This window comes from Tachyglossus aculeatus, chromosome 7, assembly GCF_015852505.1.
Source record: "Tachyglossus aculeatus isolate mTacAcu1 chromosome 7, mTacAcu1.pri, whole genome shotgun sequence".
In the NCBI taxonomy this organism is placed as follows: Eukaryota; Metazoa; Chordata; class Mammalia; order Monotremata; family Tachyglossidae; genus Tachyglossus; species Tachyglossus aculeatus.
The window spans coordinates 6,458,752-6,482,276 of NC_052072.1; the positions used below are offsets into that span (position 1 = coordinate 6,458,752).

General features: G+C 47.2%; 1 protein-coding gene across 2 annotated transcripts in view; it reads right to left on the reverse strand.

The window, feature by feature from the left end:
• The window catches only part of FLACC1 (flagellum associated containing coiled-coil domains 1), a 45,845-nt gene extending 27,053 nt beyond the window's left edge, over positions 1-18,792 (reverse strand). The window contains exons 1-5 of one of the 2 annotated variants that reach the window (XM_038749617.1): positions 18,565-18,792; positions 12,115-12,271; positions 10,233-10,301; positions 7,127-7,184; positions 6,685-6,812 (exon numbers count right to left, since the gene is read on the reverse strand). In XM_038749617.1, the coding sequence (XP_038605545.1) occupies positions 6,685-6,812; positions 7,127-7,184; positions 10,233-10,301; positions 12,115-12,227 (368 nt within the window). In that variant the 5' untranslated portion in view covers positions 12,228-12,271; positions 18,565-18,792. Of the gene's footprint in view, positions 1-6,684; positions 6,852-7,126; positions 7,185-10,232; positions 10,302-12,114; positions 12,272-18,564 lie in introns of both variants that reach the window. The other variant, XM_038749616.1, reaches the window with a different exon arrangement.
• Between the last annotated feature and the right edge of the window lie 4,733 nt (positions 18,793-23,525).

Genomic DNA, 23,525 nt, shown 5'->3' on the forward strand with positions numbered 1-23,525 from the left:
ATTCAATCGTATTTATTGAGCGCGTACTATGTGCAGAGCACTGGACTAAGCGCTTGGGAAGTACAAGTTGGCAACATATATGCACTTCTGCATCTATGCACATCATTAACAAAATAAATACAATAGTAAATATTGTAAGCAAAATAAATAGAGTAATAAATCCATACAAATATATGGAAGCAGCGTGGCTCAGTGGAAAAGAGCCTGGGCTTTGGAGTCAGAGGTCATGGGTTCAAATCCCGGCTCCGCCACTTGTCAGCTGTGTGACTTTGGGCAAGTCACTTCACTTCTCTGGGCCTCAGTTCCCTCATCTGTCAAATGGGGATGAAGACTGTGAGCCCCACGTGGGACAACCTGATCACCTTGTATCCCCCCAGCGCTTAGAACAGTGCTTTGCACATAGTAAGCGCTTAATAAATGCCATCATCATCATTATTATTATTATTATTATTATTATTATATACAAGTTCTCTGGGGAGGGGAAGGAGATAGGGTGGGGATTGGGGGGAGGAGGGGAAGAAAAAGGAGGCTCAGAGTGGGAAGGCCTCCTGGAGGAGGTGAGCTCTCAGTAGGGCTTTGGAGGAAGGAAGAGCGCTAGTTTGGCGGTGTGGAATGGGGACTGTTCTATCAATTTGCTTGGATCTACCCCAGTGCTTAGTACAGTGCCCGGCACATAGTAAATGCTTAACAAATTATTATTAAGTGCCATTGAGTCGTTTCCGATTTATAGCGACCCCATGGATATACTTTCTCCAGAACGTCCTGCCCTCTGTCATAATCCACAACCTTTCTAATGGTTCTTCCATTATCATTCATTCATTCAATCGTATTTATTGAGCGCTTACTGTGTGCAGAGCACTGGACTAAGCGCTTGGGAAGTACAAATCGGCAACATCTAGAGGCAGTCCCTACCCAACATCGGGCTCACAGTCTAGAAGGGGACTCTAAAGCACTGTACTAAGCAGCGTGGCTCAGTGGAAAGAGCCCGGGCTTTGGAGTCAGAGGTCATGGGTTCAAATCCCACCTCCGCCAGTTGTCAGCTGTGTGACTCTGGGCAAGTCACTTCACTTCTCTGTCTTCTCTGTGCCTCAGTTCCCTCATCTGTAAAATGGGGGTTGAGACTGTGAGCCCCACGGGGAACAAACTGATCACCTTGTATACCCCCAACGCTTAGAACAGTGCTTCGCACATAGTAAGCGCTTAACATAGTGACATAAGCGCTCTCCCCCTCCTCCCTCTCCCCCTCCCTCCCGCCTTACCTCCTTCCCCCCCCCACAGCACCTGTATATATGTATATATGTTTGTACGGATTTATTACTCTATTTATTTATTTATTTATTTTATTTGTACATATTTATTGTATTTATCTTATTTTGTTAATATGCTTTGTTTTGTTCTCTGTCTTCTTCTAATCAATCAATCGTATTTATTGAGCGCTTACTGTGTGCAGAGCACTGGACTAAGCGCTTGGGAAGTCCAAGTTGGCAACACATAGAGACCGTCCCTACCCAACGGTGGGCTCACAGCCCCTTCCTTCCTCTCCCCATCATCCCCCTCTCCACCCCCCCCGCCTTACCTCCTTCCCTTCCCCACAGCACCTGTATAGATGTATAGATGTTTGTACAGATTTATTACTCTAGTTATTTATTTATTTTACTTGTACATATCTATTCTATTTATTTTATTTTGTTAGTTTGTTTGGTTTTGTTCTCTGTCTCCCCCTTTTAGCCTGTGAGCCCACTGTTGGGTAGGGACCGTCTCTCTATGTTGCCAACTTGTACTTCCCAAGCGCTTAGTACAGCGCTCTGCACACAGTAAGCACTCAATAAATACGATTGATTGATTGATTGATTGATAGAAGACTGTGAGTGCTTGTACTTATGGTCTCTATCCACCTAGCTACTGGTGTGCCACATTTTCCCTGGACTTTTCCCAGCATTAGTGTCTTCTCCAGTGAATCAGTCCTCCCGATTATGTGTCCAAAATATGCTCATCTAAGTAGAGTCATTTAGCCTTCCAAAGACCACTTTGATTTATTTTGCTCTAAAATCCATTTGTTTGTTTCTCATTCATTCATTCATTCATTCATTCATTCATTCAATCGTATTTATTGAGCGCTTACTGTGTGCAGTTCCCTCATCTGTAAAATGGGGATTAAGACTGTGAGCCCCAAGTGGGAGAATCTCACCACCTTGTAACCTCCCTAGCGCTTAGAACAGTGCTTTGCACATAGTAAGCGCTTAATAAATGCTATCATTATTATTATCATCATCAATCGCATTTATTGAGCGCTTACTGTGTGCAGAGCACTGTACTAAGCGCTTGGGAAGTACAAGTTGGCAACATATAGAGACAGTCCCTACCCAACAGTGGGCTCACAGTCTAAAATATTATTATTATTATTATTATTATTAACTTCTCTGGGCCTCAGTTACCTCATCTATAAAATGGGGATTGAGACTGTGAGCCCCCCGTGGGACAACCTGATCACCTTGTAACCTCCCCAGCGCTTAAAACATTGCTTTGCACATAGTAAGTGCTTAATAAATGCCATCATTACTATTATTATTAAGTGATGGAACTGGGATTAGACCCCAGGTTCTCTGACTTGAAGGGGCCGGATGAAGCTCGTTTCTGTAGTAGTCTCCTAAATGCTTAGCACCCATTCAGGCCCTTGAGCCCATTGTCAGTTAGGGACCATCTCTATATGTTGCCGACTTGTACTTCCCAAGCGCTTAGTACAGTGCTCCACACACAGTAAGCGCTCAATAAATACGATCGAATGAATGAATGCAGAGCACTGTACTAAGTCAGTCCATAGTATTGGCAAAAGCCTTCTCCGGCACATTAAAAAAAATTAATGTCCCTTATATCCTGTATTCTACCAAATACCAAATAATATTATTATAATTAGCCCAGTGTGGAGCACAGAGTCGATGCCAAAAATCATTATTAAAGTGGGGAAATTCCAGGACCAAGAGTGAAGGAAGCGACAACGAGTGGAAAAGTACTAAATCCTCCTCCCTCCAACTTAGACTGTGAGGCCTCTGTGGGACCAATCAATCAATCAATCGTATTTATTGAGCGCTTACTGTGTGCAGAGCACTGTACTAAGCGTTTGGGAAGTACAAGTTGGCAACATATACAACATATGTACAAGTTGACCAAATGATCTTGCCCTCATTTCCCCATCTCTCTCTCCCTTCTGCATCACCTCGGCATGACCTAATGGCAAGAGCCCGGGCTTCGGAGTCAGAGGACGTGGGTTCTAATCCCTGCTCCGCCACTTGTCTGCTGGGTGACCTTGGGCAAGTCACTTCCCTTCTCTGGGCCTCAGTTACCTCATCTGTAAAGTGGGGATTAAGACTGTGAGCCCGTGTGGGACAAACTGATTATCGTGTATCTACCCCTGTGCTTAGAACAGTGCAGGGCACATAGTAAGTGCTTAATAAACATTATAATTATTATTATTAATCTATCAATCAGTGGTATTTATTGAACGCTAACTGTGCACAGAGCACTGCACTAAGCACTTGGGAGAGCCCAACATAACAGAACTGGTAGACATGTTCCCTGCCCACAAGTTTGCAGACAATGCAGTTCATTCATTCAATCGTATTTATTGATCGCTTACTGTGTGCAGAGCACTGTACTAAGCGCTTAGTTGCAGTTGTATCTGTACCCCTTTAAGCACATGATATTCACCCCACTGTCAGCCCCATGACACTGACACACATACCTGAAATTCACTTTCATTTGTCTCCCTGCTAGACTGTGAGCTCGTTGTGTATATGTTTGTACATATTTATTACTCTATTTATTTATTTATTTTACTTGTACATATCTATTCTATTTATTTTATTTTGTTAGTATGTTTGGTTTTGTTCTCTGTCTCCCCCTTTTAGACTGTGAGCCCACTGTTGGGTAGGGACTGTCTCTATATGTTGCCAACTTGGACTTCCCAAGCGCTTAGTACAGTGCTCTGCACACAGTAAGCGCTCAATAAATACGATTGATTATTGATTGATTGATTGATTGTGGGCGGGGAACCTGTCTGCTGACCCTGTTATATTGGACTCTCCCAAGCGCTTAGTACTGTGCTCTGCACACAGTAAGTGCTCAATAAATGCTACTGATCGATTGTTTGATGCCCCGCTCATCCGCCTTTGTCTCCATAAAACCTCTTGCAGGAGAAGGAAGAAGCAGCCTAGATCATCCCAAATCCACAGCTTCTGGTCTCTGGATAATAGTAATAGTAATAATAATAATAATAATAATGACATTTATTAAGCACTTACTATGTGCAAAGCACTGTTCTAAGCGCTGGGGAGGATACAAGGTGATCAGGTTGTTCCACAGAGGGCTCACAGTTTTCATCCCCCTTTTTCAGATGAGGTAACAGGCACAGAGAAGTGAAGTGACTTGCCCGAAGTCACACAGCTGACAATTGGCCGAGTCAGAATTTGAACCCATGACCTCTGACTCCAAAGCCTGGGCTTTTTCCACTGAGCCACGCTGCTTCTCTAATAATAATGATGGTATTTGTTAAGTGCTTACTATGTGCGAAGCACTGTTCTAAGCGCTGGGTGGGGGGGATACAAGGTGATCGGATTGTCCCACGTGGGGCTCACAGTCTTAATCCCCATTTTCCAGATGAGGGAACTGAGGCTCAGAGAAGTGAAGTGACTTGCCCAAAGTCACACAGCTGACAATTGAGAAGCAGCGTGGCTCAGTGGAGAGAGCCCAGGCTTTGGAGTCAGAGGTCATGGGTTCAAACCCCGGCTCTGCCAATTGTCAGCTGTGTGACTTTGGGCCAGTCACTTAACTTCTCTGTGCCTCAGTTACCTCATCTGTAAAATGGGGATGAAGACTGTGAGCCCCCTGTGGGACCACCCGATCACCTTGTAACCTCCCCAGCGCCTAGAACAGTGCTTTGCACATAGTAAGCGCTTAATAAATGCCATTATTATTATTATTATAATTGGCGGAGTCGGGATTTGAACCCACGACCTCTGACTCCCAAGCCCGGGGTTCTTTCCATTGAGCCACGCTGTTTCTCTATAGAGAGTGAACGGCACATGCTAGTTGAGGGGGGTGGGCCACGCAAGGGAAGCTACATGTAAGCAACATGGCATAATGGATCATCATCATCAATCGTATTTATTGAGCGCTTACTATGTGCAGAGCACTGTACTAAGCGCTTGGGAAGTACAAATTGGCAACATATAGAGACAGTCCCTACCCAACAGTGGGCTCACAGTCTAAAATGGATAGAGCCTGGGTGTCAGATGGTCATGGGTCTTAATTCTGGCTCCGTCCCTTTCACTCAATCGTATTTATTGAGCGCTTACTGTGTGCAGAGCACTGTACTAAGTGCTTGGGAAGTCCAAGTTGGTAACATCTAGAGACGGTCCCCACCCAAAAGCGGGCTCACAGTCTGTAGCCGCTGGCAGTCGTCTGCTGTGTGGCCTTGGGCAAGTCATTTCACTTCCCTGTGCCTCAGTAATCCCATCTGGAAAATGGGGATTGAGACTGTGAGCCCCACATGGGACAGAGATGGTGTTCACCCCGATTTGCTTGTAACCACACCAGCGGTTGACAGTGACTGGCACATAGTAAGCGCCTAACAAATGCCACAGTTACTATTATTCATTCATTCATTCATTCAATCGTATTTATTGAGCGCTTACTGTGTGCAGAGCACTGTACTAAGCGCTTGGGAAGTACAAGTTGGCAACATATAGAGACGGTCCCTACCCAACAGCGGGCTCACAGTCTCCCCAAGTGTGGCTAGGGCTGCCCGGTAGGGCAGGGCTGAGGTCTTTAATCAGGCAGTCAATGGTATTTATTGAGCGCTGACTGTGTGCCGAGCACTGTACTAAGCGATTGGGAGAGTCCAACCCTCCAACACAGCTGGCAGACACGTTCCCTGCCCACAAGGAGCTTGCAGTCTAGAGGGGGACGATGATAATGTGTGTTATCCAGAACAGATATTGAGTCCCCATTTTACAGATGAGGCAACTGAGGCACAGAGAAGTGACTTAATAGTCTTTTAGACTGTGAGCCCACTGTTGGGTAGGGACTGTCTCTATGTGTTGCCAATTTGTACTTCCCAAGCGCTTAGTCCAGTGCTCTGCACATAGTAAGCGCTCAATAAATACGACTGATTGATTGATTGATTGATTATCCATCCCGAGAACACAGAGTAGGGTAGATCCCTCTCCTTTCAACCAGGCCCACGGCATCGTCATCATCATGTGTTGCCCATTTGTACTTCCCAAGTGCTTAGTACAGTGCTCTGCACAGAGTAAGCGCTCAATAAATACAATTGATTGATTGATTGACCTCTGCCTCCAAATCAATCAATCAATCAATCAATCGTATTTATTGAGCGCTTACTATGTGCAGAGCACTGTACTAAGCGCTTGGGAAGTACAAATTGGCATCACATAGAGACAGTCCCTACCCAACAGTGGGCTCACAGTCTAAAAGGGGGAGACAGAGAACAGAACCAAACATACCAACAAAATAAAATAAGTAGGATAGAAATGTACAAGTAAAATAAATAAATAAATAAATAAATAAATAAATAAATAGAGTAATAAATATGTACAAAGGCCGTGCCCTTTCCACTGGGCCACGCTGCTTGAGGCAGGGGTCGAGAGACCCGCTCCGTGATGTTACCTGGGAATCCAGGCGGAGAGAGCGGGGTTGGGGCCGTGGGTTGGAGTCACAGTGGCCTCGGCTTCTTCCCGCTTCTTGGTCCCCAGGAACATCTCCTCGCCCAGGGTGACGGAGATCCGCTCCGCGCTCTGACGGAAGGTGTACCCGGGGGAGATTTCTCTCTGCTCCTGGCACCGTAAGCAAGGGTGAGACCCTAACGGTCATCATCATCCTCATCATCAATCGTATTTATTGAGCGCTTACTATGTGCAGAGCACTGGACTAAGCGCTTGGGAAGTACAAATTGGCAACATAATTGGCAGGTCCCAGCCACTCCCTGGAAATCCACTCCCCGGAACCACCCATGGGGGGGCTTCCAGGACTGGAAACCCCCCTCGCCCCCCTCCGTGGTTTTGTGCATCCAAATCCAGCCCCTGTGCCCCCCATCCCTCTCCCCACTCACGCGGGTGGGCTCCTTGCTCCGTGGTTTGGAGCCATGTGTTTTGGGGGGGTCTTTCTTTCTGCAAGAGAAAAACTCTCAGCGCTGCAGACCAGGAATGCCTCCCTTTTGAGAGATTCCTCCCTCTTTCCAGCCCTTTTTCCTCCCTTTGCCCGGAAGAAGGAGACCGCCGCACCACGCCGGGCCTAGTGAGCCCCTCAAGGGGCCGGCTTGGTAGGGAACTTCTAGACTGTGAGCCCACTGTTGGGTAGGGACCGTCTCTGTGTGTTGCCATTTTATACTTCCCAAGCACTTAGTACAGTGCTCTGCACACAGGAAGCGCTCAATAAATACGATGGAATGAATGAAAAGGACTCTGGGAGCCCCCAGCCCCCTGAGTCTGGGCAAATCAGCCAAGTGGCAGCAGGGCCCCCCAAGTCACTCTGTGGGGGGACAGTCTCCCCAAGAGAAAAAGCTTCTCCTTCTAGGGAACTCCAAGCCACTGCAACACATCAGAGATGATAATAATACTAATAATGATGGCATTTATAAAGCACTTACTATGTGCAAAGCACTGTTCTAAACGCTGGGGAGGTTACAAGGTTATCAGGTTGTCCCACAGGGGGCTCACAGTCTTAATCCCCATTTAATAATAATAATGGCATTTATTAAGCGCTTACTATGTGCAAAGCACTGTTCTAAGCTCTGGGGAGTTTACAAGGTGATCAGGTTGTCCCATGGGGGGCTCACAGTGAGGCACAGAGAATAATAATAATAATAATAATAATAATAATAATAATAATAATAATAATAATGGTATTTGTTAAGAGCTTACTATGTGCAAAGCACTGTTCTAAGCACTGGGGAGGTTGCAAGGTGATCAGGTTGTCCCACGGGGGCTCACAGTCTTAATCCCCATTTTACAGATGAGGGAACTGAGGCACAGAGAAGTTAAGTGACTTGCCCAAAGTCACCCAGCTGACAGTTGGCGGAGGTGGGATTTGAATCAATCAATCAATCAATCAATTGTATTTATTGAGCGCTTACTATGTGCAGAGCACTATACTAAGCGCTTGGGAAGTCCAAGTTGGCAACATATAGAGACAGTCCCTGCGCAACAGTGGGCTCACAGTCTAAAAGGGGGAGACAGAGAACAAAACCAAACATACCAACAAAATGAAATAAATAGGATAGAAATGTACAAGTAAAATAAATAAATAAATAAATAAATAGAGTAATAAATATGTACAAGCATATATACATATATACAGGTGCTGTGGGGAAGGGACCCATGACCGCCCGGGCTCTTTCCACCGAGCCACGCTGCAGAGAAGTGAAGTGACTTGCCCAGAGTCCCACAGTTGACAATTGGCAGAGTCGGGATTTGAACCCCTGACCTCCGACTCCAAAGCCCATGCTCTTTCCACTGAGCCACGCTGCTTCTCATTCAAGTGCTTAGTACAGTGCTCTGCACACGGTAAGCGCTCAATAAGTACGATTGAATGAATCTCCTTCTCCGCCCTGAGCCCCTGTGGAGGACTCGCTACCACCTTGACAGCTCTTTGCTTGCCCGCTGTCTAGCGTGGGACTGGGAGAAAGAAGAACCTGGGTTCTAATCCCGGCTCTGCCCCTTGTCTGCTGTGTGACCTTGGGCAAGTCACTTCACTTCTCTGGGCCTCAGTTCCTGTATATATGTTTGTACATATTTATTACTCTATTTATTTATCTATTTATTTTACTTGTACATATCTATTCTATTTATTTTATTTTGTTAGTATGTTTGATTTTGTTCTCTGTCTCCCCCTTTTAGACTGTGAACCCACTGTTGGGTAGGGACTGTTTCTATATGTTGCCAACCTGTACTTCCCAAGTGCTTAGTACAGTGCTCTGCGCACAGTAAGCACCCAATAAATACGATTGATTGATTGGGAATTGGTCAAGCGCTTAGTACAGTGCTCTGCACACAGTAAGCGCTCAATAAATACGATTGAATGAATGAATACCTCAGACAGAAGCGGTGTGGCTTAATGGATAGAGCCCGGGCCTGGAGTCAGAAGGAGCCGGGTTCTAATCCCGGCTCCGCCACCTGTCTGCTGGGTGATCTTGGGCAAGTCACTTCACTTCTCTGGGCCTCAGTTACCTCATCTGCAAAGTGGGGATTGATTGGGAACCCCGGGTGGGACATGGACTGTGTCCAACTTGATCAATCAATCGTATTTATTGAGCGCTTACTGTGTGCAGAGCACTGTACTAAGCGCTTGGGAAGTACAAGTTGGCAACATATCGAGACAGTCCCTACCCAACAGTGGGCTCACAGTCTAAACCTGATGACCTTGTATCTCTCCCGGCACTTAGAACAGTGCCTGGCACATAGTAAGTGCTTAACACTTAGAAAAGCAGTGCTTAGGGAAGCAGTGTGGCTCAGTGGAAAAGAGCCCGGGCTTTGGAGTCAGAGGTCATGGTTTCCAATCCCGGCTCCGCCAATTGTCAGCTGTGTGACTCTGGGCAAGTCACTTCATTTTTATCCCCATTTTACAGATAATAATAATAATAATGATGGTATTTCTTAAGCGCTTACTACGTGCAAAGCACTGTCCGAAGCGCTGGGGAGGTTACAAGGTGATCAGGTTGTCCCACGGGGGGCTCACAGTTTTAATCCCCATTTTACAGATGAGGTCACTGAGGCCCAGAGAAGAGAAGTGACTTGCCCAAAGTCACACAGCTGACAACTGGCAGAGCTGGGATTGGAACCCATGACCTCTGACTCCAGAGCCCGGGCTCTTTCCACTGAGCCACGCTGCTTGGGACCAGAGATGGCGTTGGTAAAATGAGCATATTTCACCACTTCATTTCTCTGGGCCTCAGTTCCCTCATCTGGAAAATGGGGATGAAGACTGTGAGCCCCCCGTGGGACAACCTGATCAGCTTGTAACCTCCCCAGCGCTTAGAACAGTGCTTTCCACATAGCAAGCGCTTAATAAATGCCATTGTTATTATTAGTATTGACAAATACCATTAAAAAAACAAAAAAGGAAGGGTTGGTGGGGCCGCCTGGGAGTCCACAGGCCCCAGACCGCCATCCCCGATGCCTTTCCCGGCTCTGGAGGGGCAGGAGCAGGGAAGCACTTACTTGGAGCAGGGTTTGCTCTTTGGCAGGAATTGTTTTTGTTCTCGCAGAGCCGCTGTAATCGGAAATAGTCTGAGGGAGAAGCAGACAGAGGCTTGGCAGTCTGACCAACAGAGACAGAGAGAGATAGAATATCTTTTAGACTGTGAGCCCACTGTTGGGTAGGGACTGTCTCTATATGTTGCCAATTTGTACTTCCCAAAGTGCTTAGTACAGTGCTCTGCACATAGTAAGCACTCAATAAATACGATTGATGATGATGATGATAGAATATGCACGGGCCAGAGGCTGGCCGGGGGCGTGTCATCATCATCATCATCATCAATCACATTTATTGAGCGCTTACTATGTGCAGAGCACTGTACTAAGCGCTTTGGGAAGTACAAATTGGCAACATATAGAGACAGTCCCTGCCCAACAGTGGGCTCACAGTCTAAAAGGGGGAGACAGAGAACTAAACCAAACATACTAACAAAATAAAATAAATAGAATAGCTATGGACAAGTAAAATAAATAGAGTGATAAATATGTACAAACATATATTCATATATACAGGTGCTGTGGGGAAGGGAAGGAGGTAAGATGGGGGGGATGGAGAGGGGGACGAGGGGGACAGGAAGGAAGGGGCTCAGTCTGTCTACACCAGTGCTGTAATGTGGTTACACTCAGTCCTTCATTAGGGTTGTCCCGGGGAGTGTCTGTACCAGACTATAACTGGGATTCCTTCAATAATAATAATAATAATAATGATGATATTTCTTAAGCGCTTACTATGTGCAAAGCACTGTCCTAAGTGCTGGGGAGGTTACAAGGTGATCAGGTTGTCCCACAGGGGCGTCACAATTTTTATCCCCATTTTACAGATAATAATAATAATAATGATGGCATTTCTTAAGCGCTTACTATGTGCAAAGCACTGTCCTAAGCGCCGGGGAGGTTACAAGGTGATCGGGTTGTCCCACGGTGGGGCTCACAGTTTTTATCCCCATTTTACAGATAATAATAATAATAATGATGGCATTTCTTAAGCGCTTACTATGTGCAAAGCACTGTCCTAAGCGCCGGGGAGGTTACAAGGTGATCAGGTTGTCCCACGGTGGGGCTCACAGTTTTTATCCCCATTTTACAGATAATAATAATAATAATGATGGTATTTCTTAAGCGCTTACTATGTGCAAAGCACTGTCCTAAGCGCCGGGGAGGTTACAAGGTGATCAGGTTGTCCCACGGGGGGGGCTCACAGTTTTAATCCCCATTTTACAGATGAGGTCACTGAGGCCCAGTGAAGTGACTTGCCCAAAGTCACACAGCTGACAACTGGCGGAGCTGGGATTTGAACCCATGACCTTTGACTCCAGAGCCCGGGCTCTTTCCACTGAGCCACCGCTGCTTGGGACCAGAAATGGCGCTGGTAAAATGAGCATATTTTACCACGCTGTATATAGCAGCGTGGCTCAGTGGAAAGAGCGCGGGCTTGGGAATCAGAGGTCACGGGTTCTAATCCCGGCTCCGCCGCTTGTCAACTGGGTGACTTTGAGCAAGTCACTTAACTTCTCTGGGCCTCGGTGACCTCATCTGGAAAATGGGGATGAAGACTGCGAGCCCCACGCGGGCCAACCTGATTACCTTGTATCTCCCCCAGCGCTTAGGACAGTGCTGGGCACATAGTAAGCCCCTAACAAATGCCATTATTATTTAAGCGCTTAGTACCGTGCTCTGCACATAGTAAGCGCTCAATAAAGACGATTGATGATGATGAGCGGCTACGGTGGGCGGCGAGGCAAGGTGTGACCAGGCCACCTGTCAATCAATCAATCAATCGTAGTTATTGAGCGCTTACTGTGTAGTAAGCGCTTGGGAAGTACAAGTTGGCACCCGTTCTTACCTGGGCTTCTGGCTGGGGGTCTTGCGCAGAGCTTGAGTGGTCTTAAGGAGCTTCCGTGAGCCCACCTCCCACGGGTGCCAGCAGGGAGTGTAGAGCAGGGAGGAACGGGACATGGCTGGGGACCCCTCTCCGATTATAGACGCTCCGGAGGCCGCGGCTGCGGGGAAGAGGTAGGCCCGGAGCTGTCAGGGGGAAAATTGGCTCTTTGGGGAGTGAGAGAAGGGGTGGCCGGGAGTGAGAGGTGGGAAAAAGGGAAGTAGAGGGTTCAGGAGGGAAGTGGGGACATCAGGAGGGAAGGGGACCAGGCATGAAGACAGCGGGAAAAGCGGTGGAGGAAACCTCCCTGCTATAATAATAATAATGATGATGGCATTTGTTAAGCGCTTACTACGTGCAAAGCACTGTTCTAAGCGCTGGGGGAGATACAACGTGATCAGGTTGTCCCACGTGGGGCTCACAGTCTTAATCCCCATTTTACAGACGAGGTAACTGAGGCTCAGAGAAGTGCCTTGCCCAAGGTCACACAGCAGACACGTGGTGGAGCCGGGATTCGAACCCATGGCCTCTGACTCCAAAGCCCGGGCTCTTTCCACTGAGCCACGCTGCTTCTCTAATAATCCCACAGATGACTCCATTCCTATCCCCGTCCTCCTTGCTTCTGCTTGGCGGGATTTCTCCAGGAATTTTAATAATAATAATAATAATGACGATGGCATTTATTAAGCGCTTACTTCGTGCAAAGCACTCTTCTACCACCCCAGCGTCAGGCTTGTCCTCTGAGTCCCTGCTCTGCTCCCGCCTCTTCATTCATTCATTCCATCGTATTTATTGAGCGCTTACTGTGTGCAGAGCACTGGACTAAGCGCTTGGGAAGTCCAAGTTGGCAACATCTAGAGACGGTCCCTACCCAACAGCGGGCTCGCGGTCTAGAGGGGGGAGACAGACGACAAAACAACACACTCTTTGTGCAAAGCGCTGGGGAGGTTGTCCCACGGGGGCCTCCCAGTCTTCACCCCCATTTTCCAGATGAGGTCACTGAGGCCCAGAGAAGTGAAGTGACTGGCCCAAAGTCACCCAGCTGACAACTGGCGGAGCTGGGATTTGAAGCCATGACCTCGGACTCCAAAGCCCGGGCTCTTCCCACCGAGCCATGCCGCTTCTCAAGCGTTTCAGAAGTCTCAAAATTTTCAAAAGTGGAAGATGTTTTGAATGATTGGAAACTAATTGGAAACTCATTGGGCGCCCTGCTTGAGAAGGCCGGCAAGGAAAGGAGCCAGACGGAGTTGGCGTTCGCACTGGCCCTTTGTGTTTGTTTGAAGAATCCAAAGTAGAGGCCGAACTTTCCATCTCTGATCGAGCCCACTGCTGGGTAGGGACTGTCTCTATATGTTGCCAACTTGTACTTCCCAAGCGCTTAGTACAGTGCTCTGCACACAGTAACCGCTCAATAAATACGATTGATGATGATGATGACGATGACCATTTTGATGGTATTGACGCCTGTCTACTTGTATTGTTTTGTTGTCTGTCTCCCCCTTCTAGACTGTGAGTCCGTTGATGGGTAGGGATCTGTTGCTGAATTGCACTTTCCAAGCGCTTAGTACAGTGCTCTGCACACAGTAAGTGCTCAGTAAATATGACTGAATGACTGAATGAATGAATGCTACAGCCCAGCTAGCCCCGAGGGCCCTGCCTCAGCCATGGCCAGCGCTGACTGTGGGCCCACTGTTGGGTAGGGACCGTCTCTATATGTTGCCAAATTGTACTTCCCAAGCGCTTAGTACAGTGCTCTGCACTCAGTAGGTGCTCAATAAATATGATTGAATGAATGAATGAATGGCCTCGTCCTCTGAGTCCCCACTCTGTTCCTGCCACTGCCCCGACTAGCCCCGAGGGTCCTGGCCCAGCCATGGCCAGTGCTGGCCTCATCCTTTTCTTTCACTCATTCATTTATTCAGTTGTATCAATTGAGTGCTTACTGTGTGCAGAGCACTGTGCTAAGCGTTTAGGGAGAGTACAATACAACAATAAATGGACGCATTCCCTGCCTGCAGTGAGCTTCATTGTAGAGGGGGAGACAGACAATATGACTAACTAAAGAAATATATAAATTACAGCGATGTACACAAGTGGTATGGGGCTGGGGGAAGGTGAATAAAGGGAGCAAGTCAAGGTGACGCAGAAGGGAGCAGGGCCTTCAAGGCCCTACTGAGAGCTCACCTCCTCCAGGAGGCCTTCCCAGACTGAGCCCCCTCCTTTCTCTCCCCCTCGTCCCCCCTCCATCCTCCCGTCTTATGTCCTTCCCTTCCCCACAGCGCCTGTATATATGTACCTATGTTTGTACATATTATTACTCTATTTAATTTACTTGTATATATCTATTCTGTTTATTTTATTTTGTTAATATGTTTGGTTTTGTTCTCTGTCTCCCCCTTCTAGACTGTGAGCCCACTGTTGGGTTTATTTACTCTATTTATTTTACTTGTACATATCTATTCTATTTATTTTATTTCGTTAGTATGTTTGGTTTTGTTCTCCTATGATTCCACCTTACCTCCTTCCCTTCCCCACAGCACCTGTATATATGTATATATGTTTGTACAGATTTATTACTCATTTATTTATTTATTTTACTTTTACCTGTCCATTCTATTTATTTTATTTCATTAGTATGTTTGGTTTTGTTCTCTGTCTCCCCCTTTTAGACTGTAAGCCCACTGTCAGGTAGGGACTGTCTCTAGATGTTGCCAATTTGTACTTCCCAAGCGCTTAGTCCAGTGCTCTGCACACAGTAAGCGCTCAATAAATACGATTGATGATGATGTTGGGTAGGGACTGTATATGTTGCCAACTTGTACTTCCCAAGCGCTTAGTCCAGTGCTCTGCACACAGTAAGCGCTCAATAAATACGATCGATTGATTGATTGAGAAGAGGAAAGGAGGGCGCAGTCAGGGAAGGCCTCTTGGAGGAGGTGGGCCTTCAGTAAGACTTTGAGGAGGGAGGGAAGACATTGTCTATCAGATATGAGAAGGGAGGGCGTTCCAGGCCAGAGGCAGGATGTGGGCGAGAGGTCAGCGGCTGCATCCTCCGCATCCCCGCTCTGTTCATTCAGTCGTATTTATTGAGCGCTTACTGTGTGCAGAGCACTGTACTAAGCACTTGGGAGAGTCCAATATAACAGTCAAGAGACCCAGGCTCGTCCTCTGAGTCTCTGCTCTGCTCCTGCCTCTTCATTCATTCATTCAATCGTATTTATTGAGCGCTTACTGTTTGCAGAGCACTGGACTAAGCCCTTGGGAAGTCCAAGTTGGCAACATCTAGAGACGGTCCCTACCCAACAGTGGGCTCACAGTCTAGAAGGGGGAGACAGACGACAAAACAACACATATTAACAAATGAAATAAATAGAATGGTAAATAGTAAATCTGTACAAGGAAAATAGAGTAATAAATCTGTACAAACATATATACAGGGGCTGTGGGGAGGGGAAGGGGGGAGGGTGGGGGAGATGGGGAGGAGGAGAGGAAGGAGGGGGCTCAGTGTGGGGCTCAGTCTTACCCCCTACCCCTGGGTCCCCTTTTCAACCTTGCCTGTGGAGTTGGAAATTCCAGCCCCCCAGAAGGATCCCAGGAATGCCAGGGAGATTCCCTTCTAATAATAATAATAATAATGGCATTTATTAAGCGCTTACTACGTGCAAAGCACTGGTTTTAAGCGCTGGGGAGGCTACAAGGTGATCAGGTTGTCCCAAGGGGCTCACGGTCTTAATCCCCATTTTAGAGATGAGGTCACTGAGGACCAGAGAAGTGAAGTGACTTGCCCAAAGTCACCCAGCTGACAAGTGGCAGAGCCGGGATTTGAACCCCTGACCTCCGACTCCAAAGGCCGGGCTCTTTCCATTGAGCCACGCTGCCTCTCACAGTCTTCTAGACTGCGAGCCCACTGTTGGGTAGGGACTGTCTCTGTATGTTGCCAACTTGCACTTCCCAAGCGCTTAGTACAGTGCTCTGCACACAGTAAGCGCTCAATAAATACGATTGATGATAATGATGATGGTACTAAGTGCTGGATACTATTCTGCTAATAAAGGAAGCAGCGTGGCTCAGTGGAAAGAGCCCGGGCTTTGGAGTCAAGAGGTCATGGGTTCGAATCCCAGCTCCGCCACATGTCTGCTGTGTGACCTTGGGCAAGTCACTACACTTCTCTGAGCCTCAGTTACCTCATCTGTAAAATGGGGATTAAGACTGGGAGCCCCCAGTGGGACAACCCGATCACCCTGTAACCTTCCCAGCGCTTAGAACAGTGCTGCGCACATAGTAAGCGCTCAATAAATGCCATCATCATCAATAATAGAGAAGCAGCGTGACTCAGTGGAAACAGCCCGGGCTTGGGAGTCAGAGGTCATGGGTTCAAATCCCGGCTCCACCGCTTGTCAGCTGGGTGACTTTGGGCAAGTCACTGGGCGTGCTAAGCCCTACGTGGGGCTCACAGCAAAGTAGGAGAACAGATATTGAGTCCCCATTTTACAGATGAGGCAACTGAGGCACAGAGAAGTGACTTAATAGTCTTTTAGACCGTGAGCCCACTGTTGGGTAGGGACCGTCTCTATATGTGGTCAACTTGTACTTCCCAAGCGCTTAGTACAGTGCTCTGCACACAGTAAGTGCTCAATAAATACGATTGATTGATTGATTAATAATAATAATGGTATTTGTTAGGTACTTTGTGTTCTAAGCGTGGGATAGATACAGCCCAATCAGATTGGGCACAGTCCCTGTCCCACGTGGGGCTTACAGGCTTAATCCCCATTTTACACATGAGGTGACTGAGGCACAGAGAAGTTAAGTGACTTGCCCAAGGTCATACAGCTGGCAATTATACCAAGTGCTTAGTACTGCACACTAATCAATCAATCAATCGCATTTATTGAGCGCATACTGTGTGCAGAGCACTGTACTAAGCGCTTGGGAAGTCCAAGTTGGCAACATATAGAGACAGTCCCTACCCAACAGTGGGTTCACTGTCTAAAAGGGGGAGACAGAGAACAAAACCCAACATACTAACAAAATAAAATAAATAGAATAGATATGTACAAGTAAAATAAATAAATAAATAAAGAGTGAAGGAGGTAATGATAAGTGTAAGCGCTCAATAAATACTATTGAATGAAATCAATCAATTGTATTTATTGAGCGCTTATTGTGTGCAGAGCACTGTACTAAGCGCTTGGGAAGTACAAGTTGGCAACATATAGAGACGGTCCCTACCCAACAGTGGGTTCACAGTCTAAAAGGGGGAGACAGAACAAAGCCAAACATACTAACAAAATAAAATAAATAGAATAGATATGTACAAGTAAAATAAATAAATAGAGTGAAGGAGGTAATGACAAGTGTAAGCGCTCAATAAATACTATTGAATGAAATCAATCAATCGTATTTATTGAGTGCTTACTGTGTGCAGAGCACTGGACTAAGCGCTTGGGAAGTACAAGTTGGCAACACATAGAGACGGTCCCTACCCAACAGGGGGCTCACAGTCTAAAAGGGGGAGACAGAACAAAACCAAACATACTAACAAAATAAAATAGAATAGATATGTACAAGTAAAATAAATAAATAAGTAGAGTGAAGGAGGTAATGATAAGTGTAAGCGCTCAACAAATACTATTGAATGAAATCAATCAATCAATTGCATTTATTGAGCGCTTACTGTGTGCAAAGCACCGTACTAAGCGCTTGGGAAGTACAAGTTGGCAACACATAGAGACGGTCCCTACCCAACAGTTGGCTCACAGGCTAGAAGAATGAATGGAAGCGGCAGAGTTGGCAGAACTAGAACCCAGGTCTCCTGACTTGCAGCCTTGGGCTCTTTCCAGCGCCCCTTGCAGCGCAGCTCATTGGAAAGAGCCCGGGCTTTGGAGTCAGAGGTCATGGGTTCGAATCCCGGCTCCGCCACATGCCTGCTGTGTGACCTTGGGCAAGTCACTTAACTTCTCTGAGCCTCAGTTCCCTCATCTGTAAAATGGGGATTAAGACTGTGAGCCCCCCGTGGGACAACCTGATCACCTTGTATCCCCCCACCCAGCGCTTTAAACAGTGCTCTGCACATAGTAAGCGCTTAACAAATGCCGTCATTATTATTATCCATGGATTCGTCGAGAGCCTCCTGGGGTTATCGGCACTGCTACTTTCTCCCCCCAGCATTAGAGGAAGGACCTGACTCTAAAACTCACGCTTTTTTCTAAAAAGCTTTTAATGATAATAACAATAATGGCATTTATTAAGCGCTTACTATGTGCAAAGCACTGTTCTAAGCGCTGGGGAGGTTACAAGGTGATCCAAATAACTCTCCCGGGCGGGACCCTCGCCCGACCACAGACCCCCGCCGCATGAAATCAACATGAAAAGACCCCAAAGAGCCTCGCTTTTAAAGAAGACAACCACAACCTTTCTTCTTCGGTTCCCGGTGTTGGGAGCTGGGAGAATTTCTCTGTGATCCAGGCCTCGGAGGGTCTGTCGGTTACCCTGGAAACAAAAGCGCTCCATCTCGGAGAGGGGAACTTCTGGAAATAGGGGAGGGGGGAGGGTTTGGAAGAACGAAGTAGGTAACCATGACAACGCTGGACCACCTAGGGAATGGTAGGTAGATTTTTGAAAATCCGAGAAACAGAAAGCAAGACGAGGGCCTTCAAGATTCTGACCTCACCACCTGGCTCAGTTGCTAGAGGAGACGAGCCCCACAACTTGTTAAATATATAAATAGGCCAAAGTAGAGAGGGGATACAAAGGATAAAAGTTAAACGAAGGAAAGAATAAGATAATAATAATATCTAATATCTAATATCTATAATAATAATAATATATTATAATAATAATTATATTATTGAGAAGCAGCGTGGCTCAGTGGAAAGAGCCCGGGCTTTGGAGTCAGAGGTCATGGGTTCGAACCCTGGCTCCACCACGTGCCTGCTGTGTGACCTTGGGCGAGTCACTTAACTTCTCGGAGCCTCAGTTCCCTCATCTGTAAAATGGGGATGAAGCCTGTGAGCCCCATGCAGGGCAACCTGATCGCCTTGTATCCCCCCCCAGCGCTTAGAACAGTGCTTTGCACATAGTAAGCGCTTAACAAATGCCATCATCATCATCATCATCATCATAATGGCATTTATTAAGCGCTTACTATGTGCAAAGCACTGTTCTAAGTGCTGGGGAGGTGACAAGGTGATCAGGTTGCCCCACTGGGGGCTCCCAGTCTTCATCCCCATTTTCCAGATGAGGGAACTGAGGCACAGAGCAGTGAAGTGAGCCCACTCTTCTAGACTGTGAGCCCACTGTTGGGCAGGGACTGTCTCTATATGTTGCCGACTTGTACTTCCCAAGCGCTTAGTACAGTGCTCTGCACACAGTAAGCGTTCAATAAATACGATTGATGATGATGATATGTTGCCAATTTGTACTTCCCAACCGCTTAGTACAGTGCTCTGCACACAGTAAGCGCTCAATAAATACGATTGATTGATTGATTGAAGTGACTTGCCCAAAGTCACACAGGTGACACTTGGTGGAGCTGGGATTTGAACCCATGACCTGTGACTCCAAAGCCCGGGCTCTTTCCACTGAGCCACGCTGCTTCTCCGTGGCAAGATGTACCTGCCAGGGAGAAGGTGAAGGTTTGGGTTGCTTTGAACAAGAAGGAAAGGATACACTGGGAAAATGGCCTTCTGCAGCCTCCCATTTCCTCCGGCCTTCGGGACATCTCTACTTGGATGCCCTGCCGTCACCTCAAACGTAACATGTTCAAAACAGAATTCCTTATTTCCCAACCAAACTCTGTCCTCCTCCGACTTTCCCCCACTATAGATAGCACCATCACTACCTTCCTGGATCAAAAGCCTGTAAACTTGGCGCTAGAGAAGCAGCGAGGCTCAGTGGGAAGAGCCCGGGCTTGGGAGTCAGAGGTTGTGGGTTCTAATCCTGGCTCTGCCATTTGTCAGCTGTGTGACTTTGGGCAAGTCACTTCACTTCTCTGGGCCTCAGTTCCCTCATCTGTAAAATGGAGATGGAGACTGTGAGCCCCCCGTGGGACAACCTGATCACCCTGTAACCTCCCCAGCGCTTAGAACAGTGCTCTGCACATAGTAAGCACTTAATAAATTCCATCATTATTATTATCATTATTATTATTATTATGGCAAGTCACTTCGCTTCTCTGGGCCTCCGTCCCCTCATCTGGAAAATGGGGATGAAGACCGTGAGCCCCCCGGGGGACAACCTGACCACCCTGTAACCTCCCCAGTGCTTAGAACAGTGCTCCGCACATAGTAAGCACTTAATAAATTCCATTATTATTATTATTATTATTATTATTATTATTATGGCAAGTCACTTCACTTCTCTGGGCCTCAGTCCCCTCATCTGGAAAATGGGGATGAAGACTGTGAGCCCCCTGGGGGACAACCTGATCACCCTGTAACCTCCCCAGCGCTTAGAACAGTGCTCTGCACATAGTAAGCACTTAATAAACTCCATCATTATTATTATTTGGGCAAGTCACTTCACTTCTCTGGGCCTCAGTTCCCTCATCTGTAAAATGGGGATGAAGACTGTGAGCTCCACGTGGGACAACCTTGATTACTGTCAGGGCTTAGAACAGTGCTTTGCACATAGTAAGCACTTAATGAATGCCATTATTATTATTGTATTCCCCTGAAGCGCTTAGAACAGTGCTTGGCACATAGCGCTTAACAAATACCAACATTATTATTATTATTATTATCCTTCACTCCTCTCTTTCAACCCACATATTCAATCAATCACTAAATCACCTTGATTCAACCACTGCATCGCTAAAATGCATCCTTTCCTCTCTATACGTCGCCAACTTGTACTTCCCAAGCGCTCCGTACAGTGTTCTGCACACAGTAAGCGCTCAATAAATACGATCGATTGATTGATTGATCCAAACCGCTACCGCTTTAATCCAAGACCTTATCCTATCCCGCCTTGATGAGAAGCAGTGTGGCTCAGTGGAAAGAGCCCGGGCTCTGGAGTCAGAGATCATGGGTTCAAACCCCGGCTCTGCCAATTGTCAGCTGTGTGACTTTGGGCAAAGTCACTTCACTTCTCTGGGCCTCAGTTACCTCATGTGTAAAATGGGGATTGAGACTGCGAGCTCCCCGTGGGACAACCTGATCACCTTGTAAACTCTAATCTATTATCTATCTATTATCTAATCTAATCTATTTTATTTTGTTAGTATGTTTGGTTTTGTTCTCTGTCTCCCCCTTTTAGACTGTGAGCCCACTGTTGGGTAGGGACTGTCTCTACATGTTGCCAACTTGGACTTCCCAAGCGCTTAGTACAGTGCTCTGCACACAGTAAGCGCTCAATAAATACGACTGATTGATTGATTAAGCTCCCCCGCGCTTAGAACAGTGCTTTGCATATAGTAAGCGCTTAATAAATGCCATTATCATTATTATTATTACTGTATCAGCCCCCTTGCTAAGCTCCCTGTCTCTTGTCTCTCCCTACTCTGCTTCATTCTTCGCTCTGCTGCCCAGGTCATTTTTCTACAAAAACGTTCAGTCCATGTTTCTCCACTCCTCAAGGGCCTCCAGCCTCTACCACCCAACCACCTCCGCTTCAAAGAGAAACCCCTTACCGTTGGCTTTAAGGCACTCAATTACCTTGCCCCCTCCTACCTCACCTCTCTAACTCTCCAAGTAGAACCCAACCCGCACACTCCAACTCCATGTGGAGAGGGATTGTGTCTACTCTGTCACATTTTTTTTAATGGTGTTTAAGTGCTTACTATGCGCTGGGCACTGTTCTAAGCGCTGGGGTAGATACAAAGCAATCAGGTTGGAGCCAGTCCACGTCCCACATAGGGCTCACGGTCTTAATCCTCGCAACCTTGGTGTCATCCTTGACTCCACTCTCTCGTTCACCCCACACATCCAAACCGTCACCAAAACCTGCCGGTCTCACCTCCACAACATCACCAGTATCCACCCTTTCCTCTCCACCCAAACCTCTACCTTGCTGGTTCAGTCTCTCATCCTATCCCGACTGGATTACTGCATGAGCCTCCTCTCTGATCTCCCATCCTCCTGTCTCTCCCCACTTCAGTCTATACTTCACTCTGCTGCCCAGATCATCTCTGTGAAAAAACGCTCTGGGCATGTCACTCCCCTCCTCAAAAATCTCCAGTGGCTGCCTGTCAATATATGCGCTTAGTACAGTGCTCTGCACATAGTAAGCGCTCAATAAATACGATTGATTGATATGAATCAAGCAAAAACTCCTCACTCTCGGCTTCGAGGCTGTCCATCACCTCGCCCCCTCCTACCTCACCTTCCTTCTGTCCTTCTCCAGTCCAGCTCACACCCTCCGCTCCTTTGCCGCTAATCTCCTCACCGTTAGGCCTCGTTCTCGCCTGTCCCACCATTGACCCCCCATCCCACCTCATCCCCCTGGCCCGGAATGCCCCCAATCCCTCCGCACACCCGCCAAGCTCGCTCTCTTCCTCCCTTCAAAGCCCTACTGAGAGCTCACCTCCTCCAGGAGGCCTTCCCACACTGAGCCCCCTTCTTCCTCTCCTCCTCCCCATCCCCCCGCCCTACCTCCTTCCCCTCCCCACATCACCTGTACATATGCTTGAACAGATTTATTACTCTATTTACTTGTACATATTTACGATCTATTTTGTTAATGATGTGCATCTAGCTTTATTTCTATTTATTCTGATGACATGACACCTGTCCACATGTTTTGTTGTCTGTTTCCCCCTTATAGACTGTGAGCCCGTAGCTGGATGGGGACCGTCTCTATTTGTTGCTGACTTGTACTTCCCAAGCGCTTAGTACAGTGCTCTGCACACAGTAAGCGCTCAATAAATACGATTGATTGAATGAATGAATGAATGAATGAATGAATGAAAGAAAGGTCTATTGCACAGGGCCACGGCGGGAGGCGGCAGGTCGACCTGACCCCGAAAAGAGATGGCTCAGTTACCGAAAAACTCCATGACTGCCGGCCCACCCTTACTGTAGATCGTGAAGAGTTTGGCTTCTCCAATCAACCCAGGCCACAAATCCAATCTGCCCTCCCCGCGTGCTCACAACAAATCGGCCAGCCAGTCAGTCAGTCAGTTACAGAGAGCTTACTGTGGGCAGAGAACGGTACTAAGCACTTGGGAGGGTCCAATATAACAGACACATTCCCTGCTCAAGGCAAGCTTAAAGTGGGAGACAGTTATTTAATATAAATAACTGATGTGGACTTAAGTGCTGTGGGGCAGGGAGGGGGGATGAATAAAAGGAGCAAGTCAGAGTGATGCGGAAGGGAGGTGAAGAGGAGGAAAAGAGGGCTTAGGGAAGGACAGAAAGGTTCCATTTCCCCCCTTC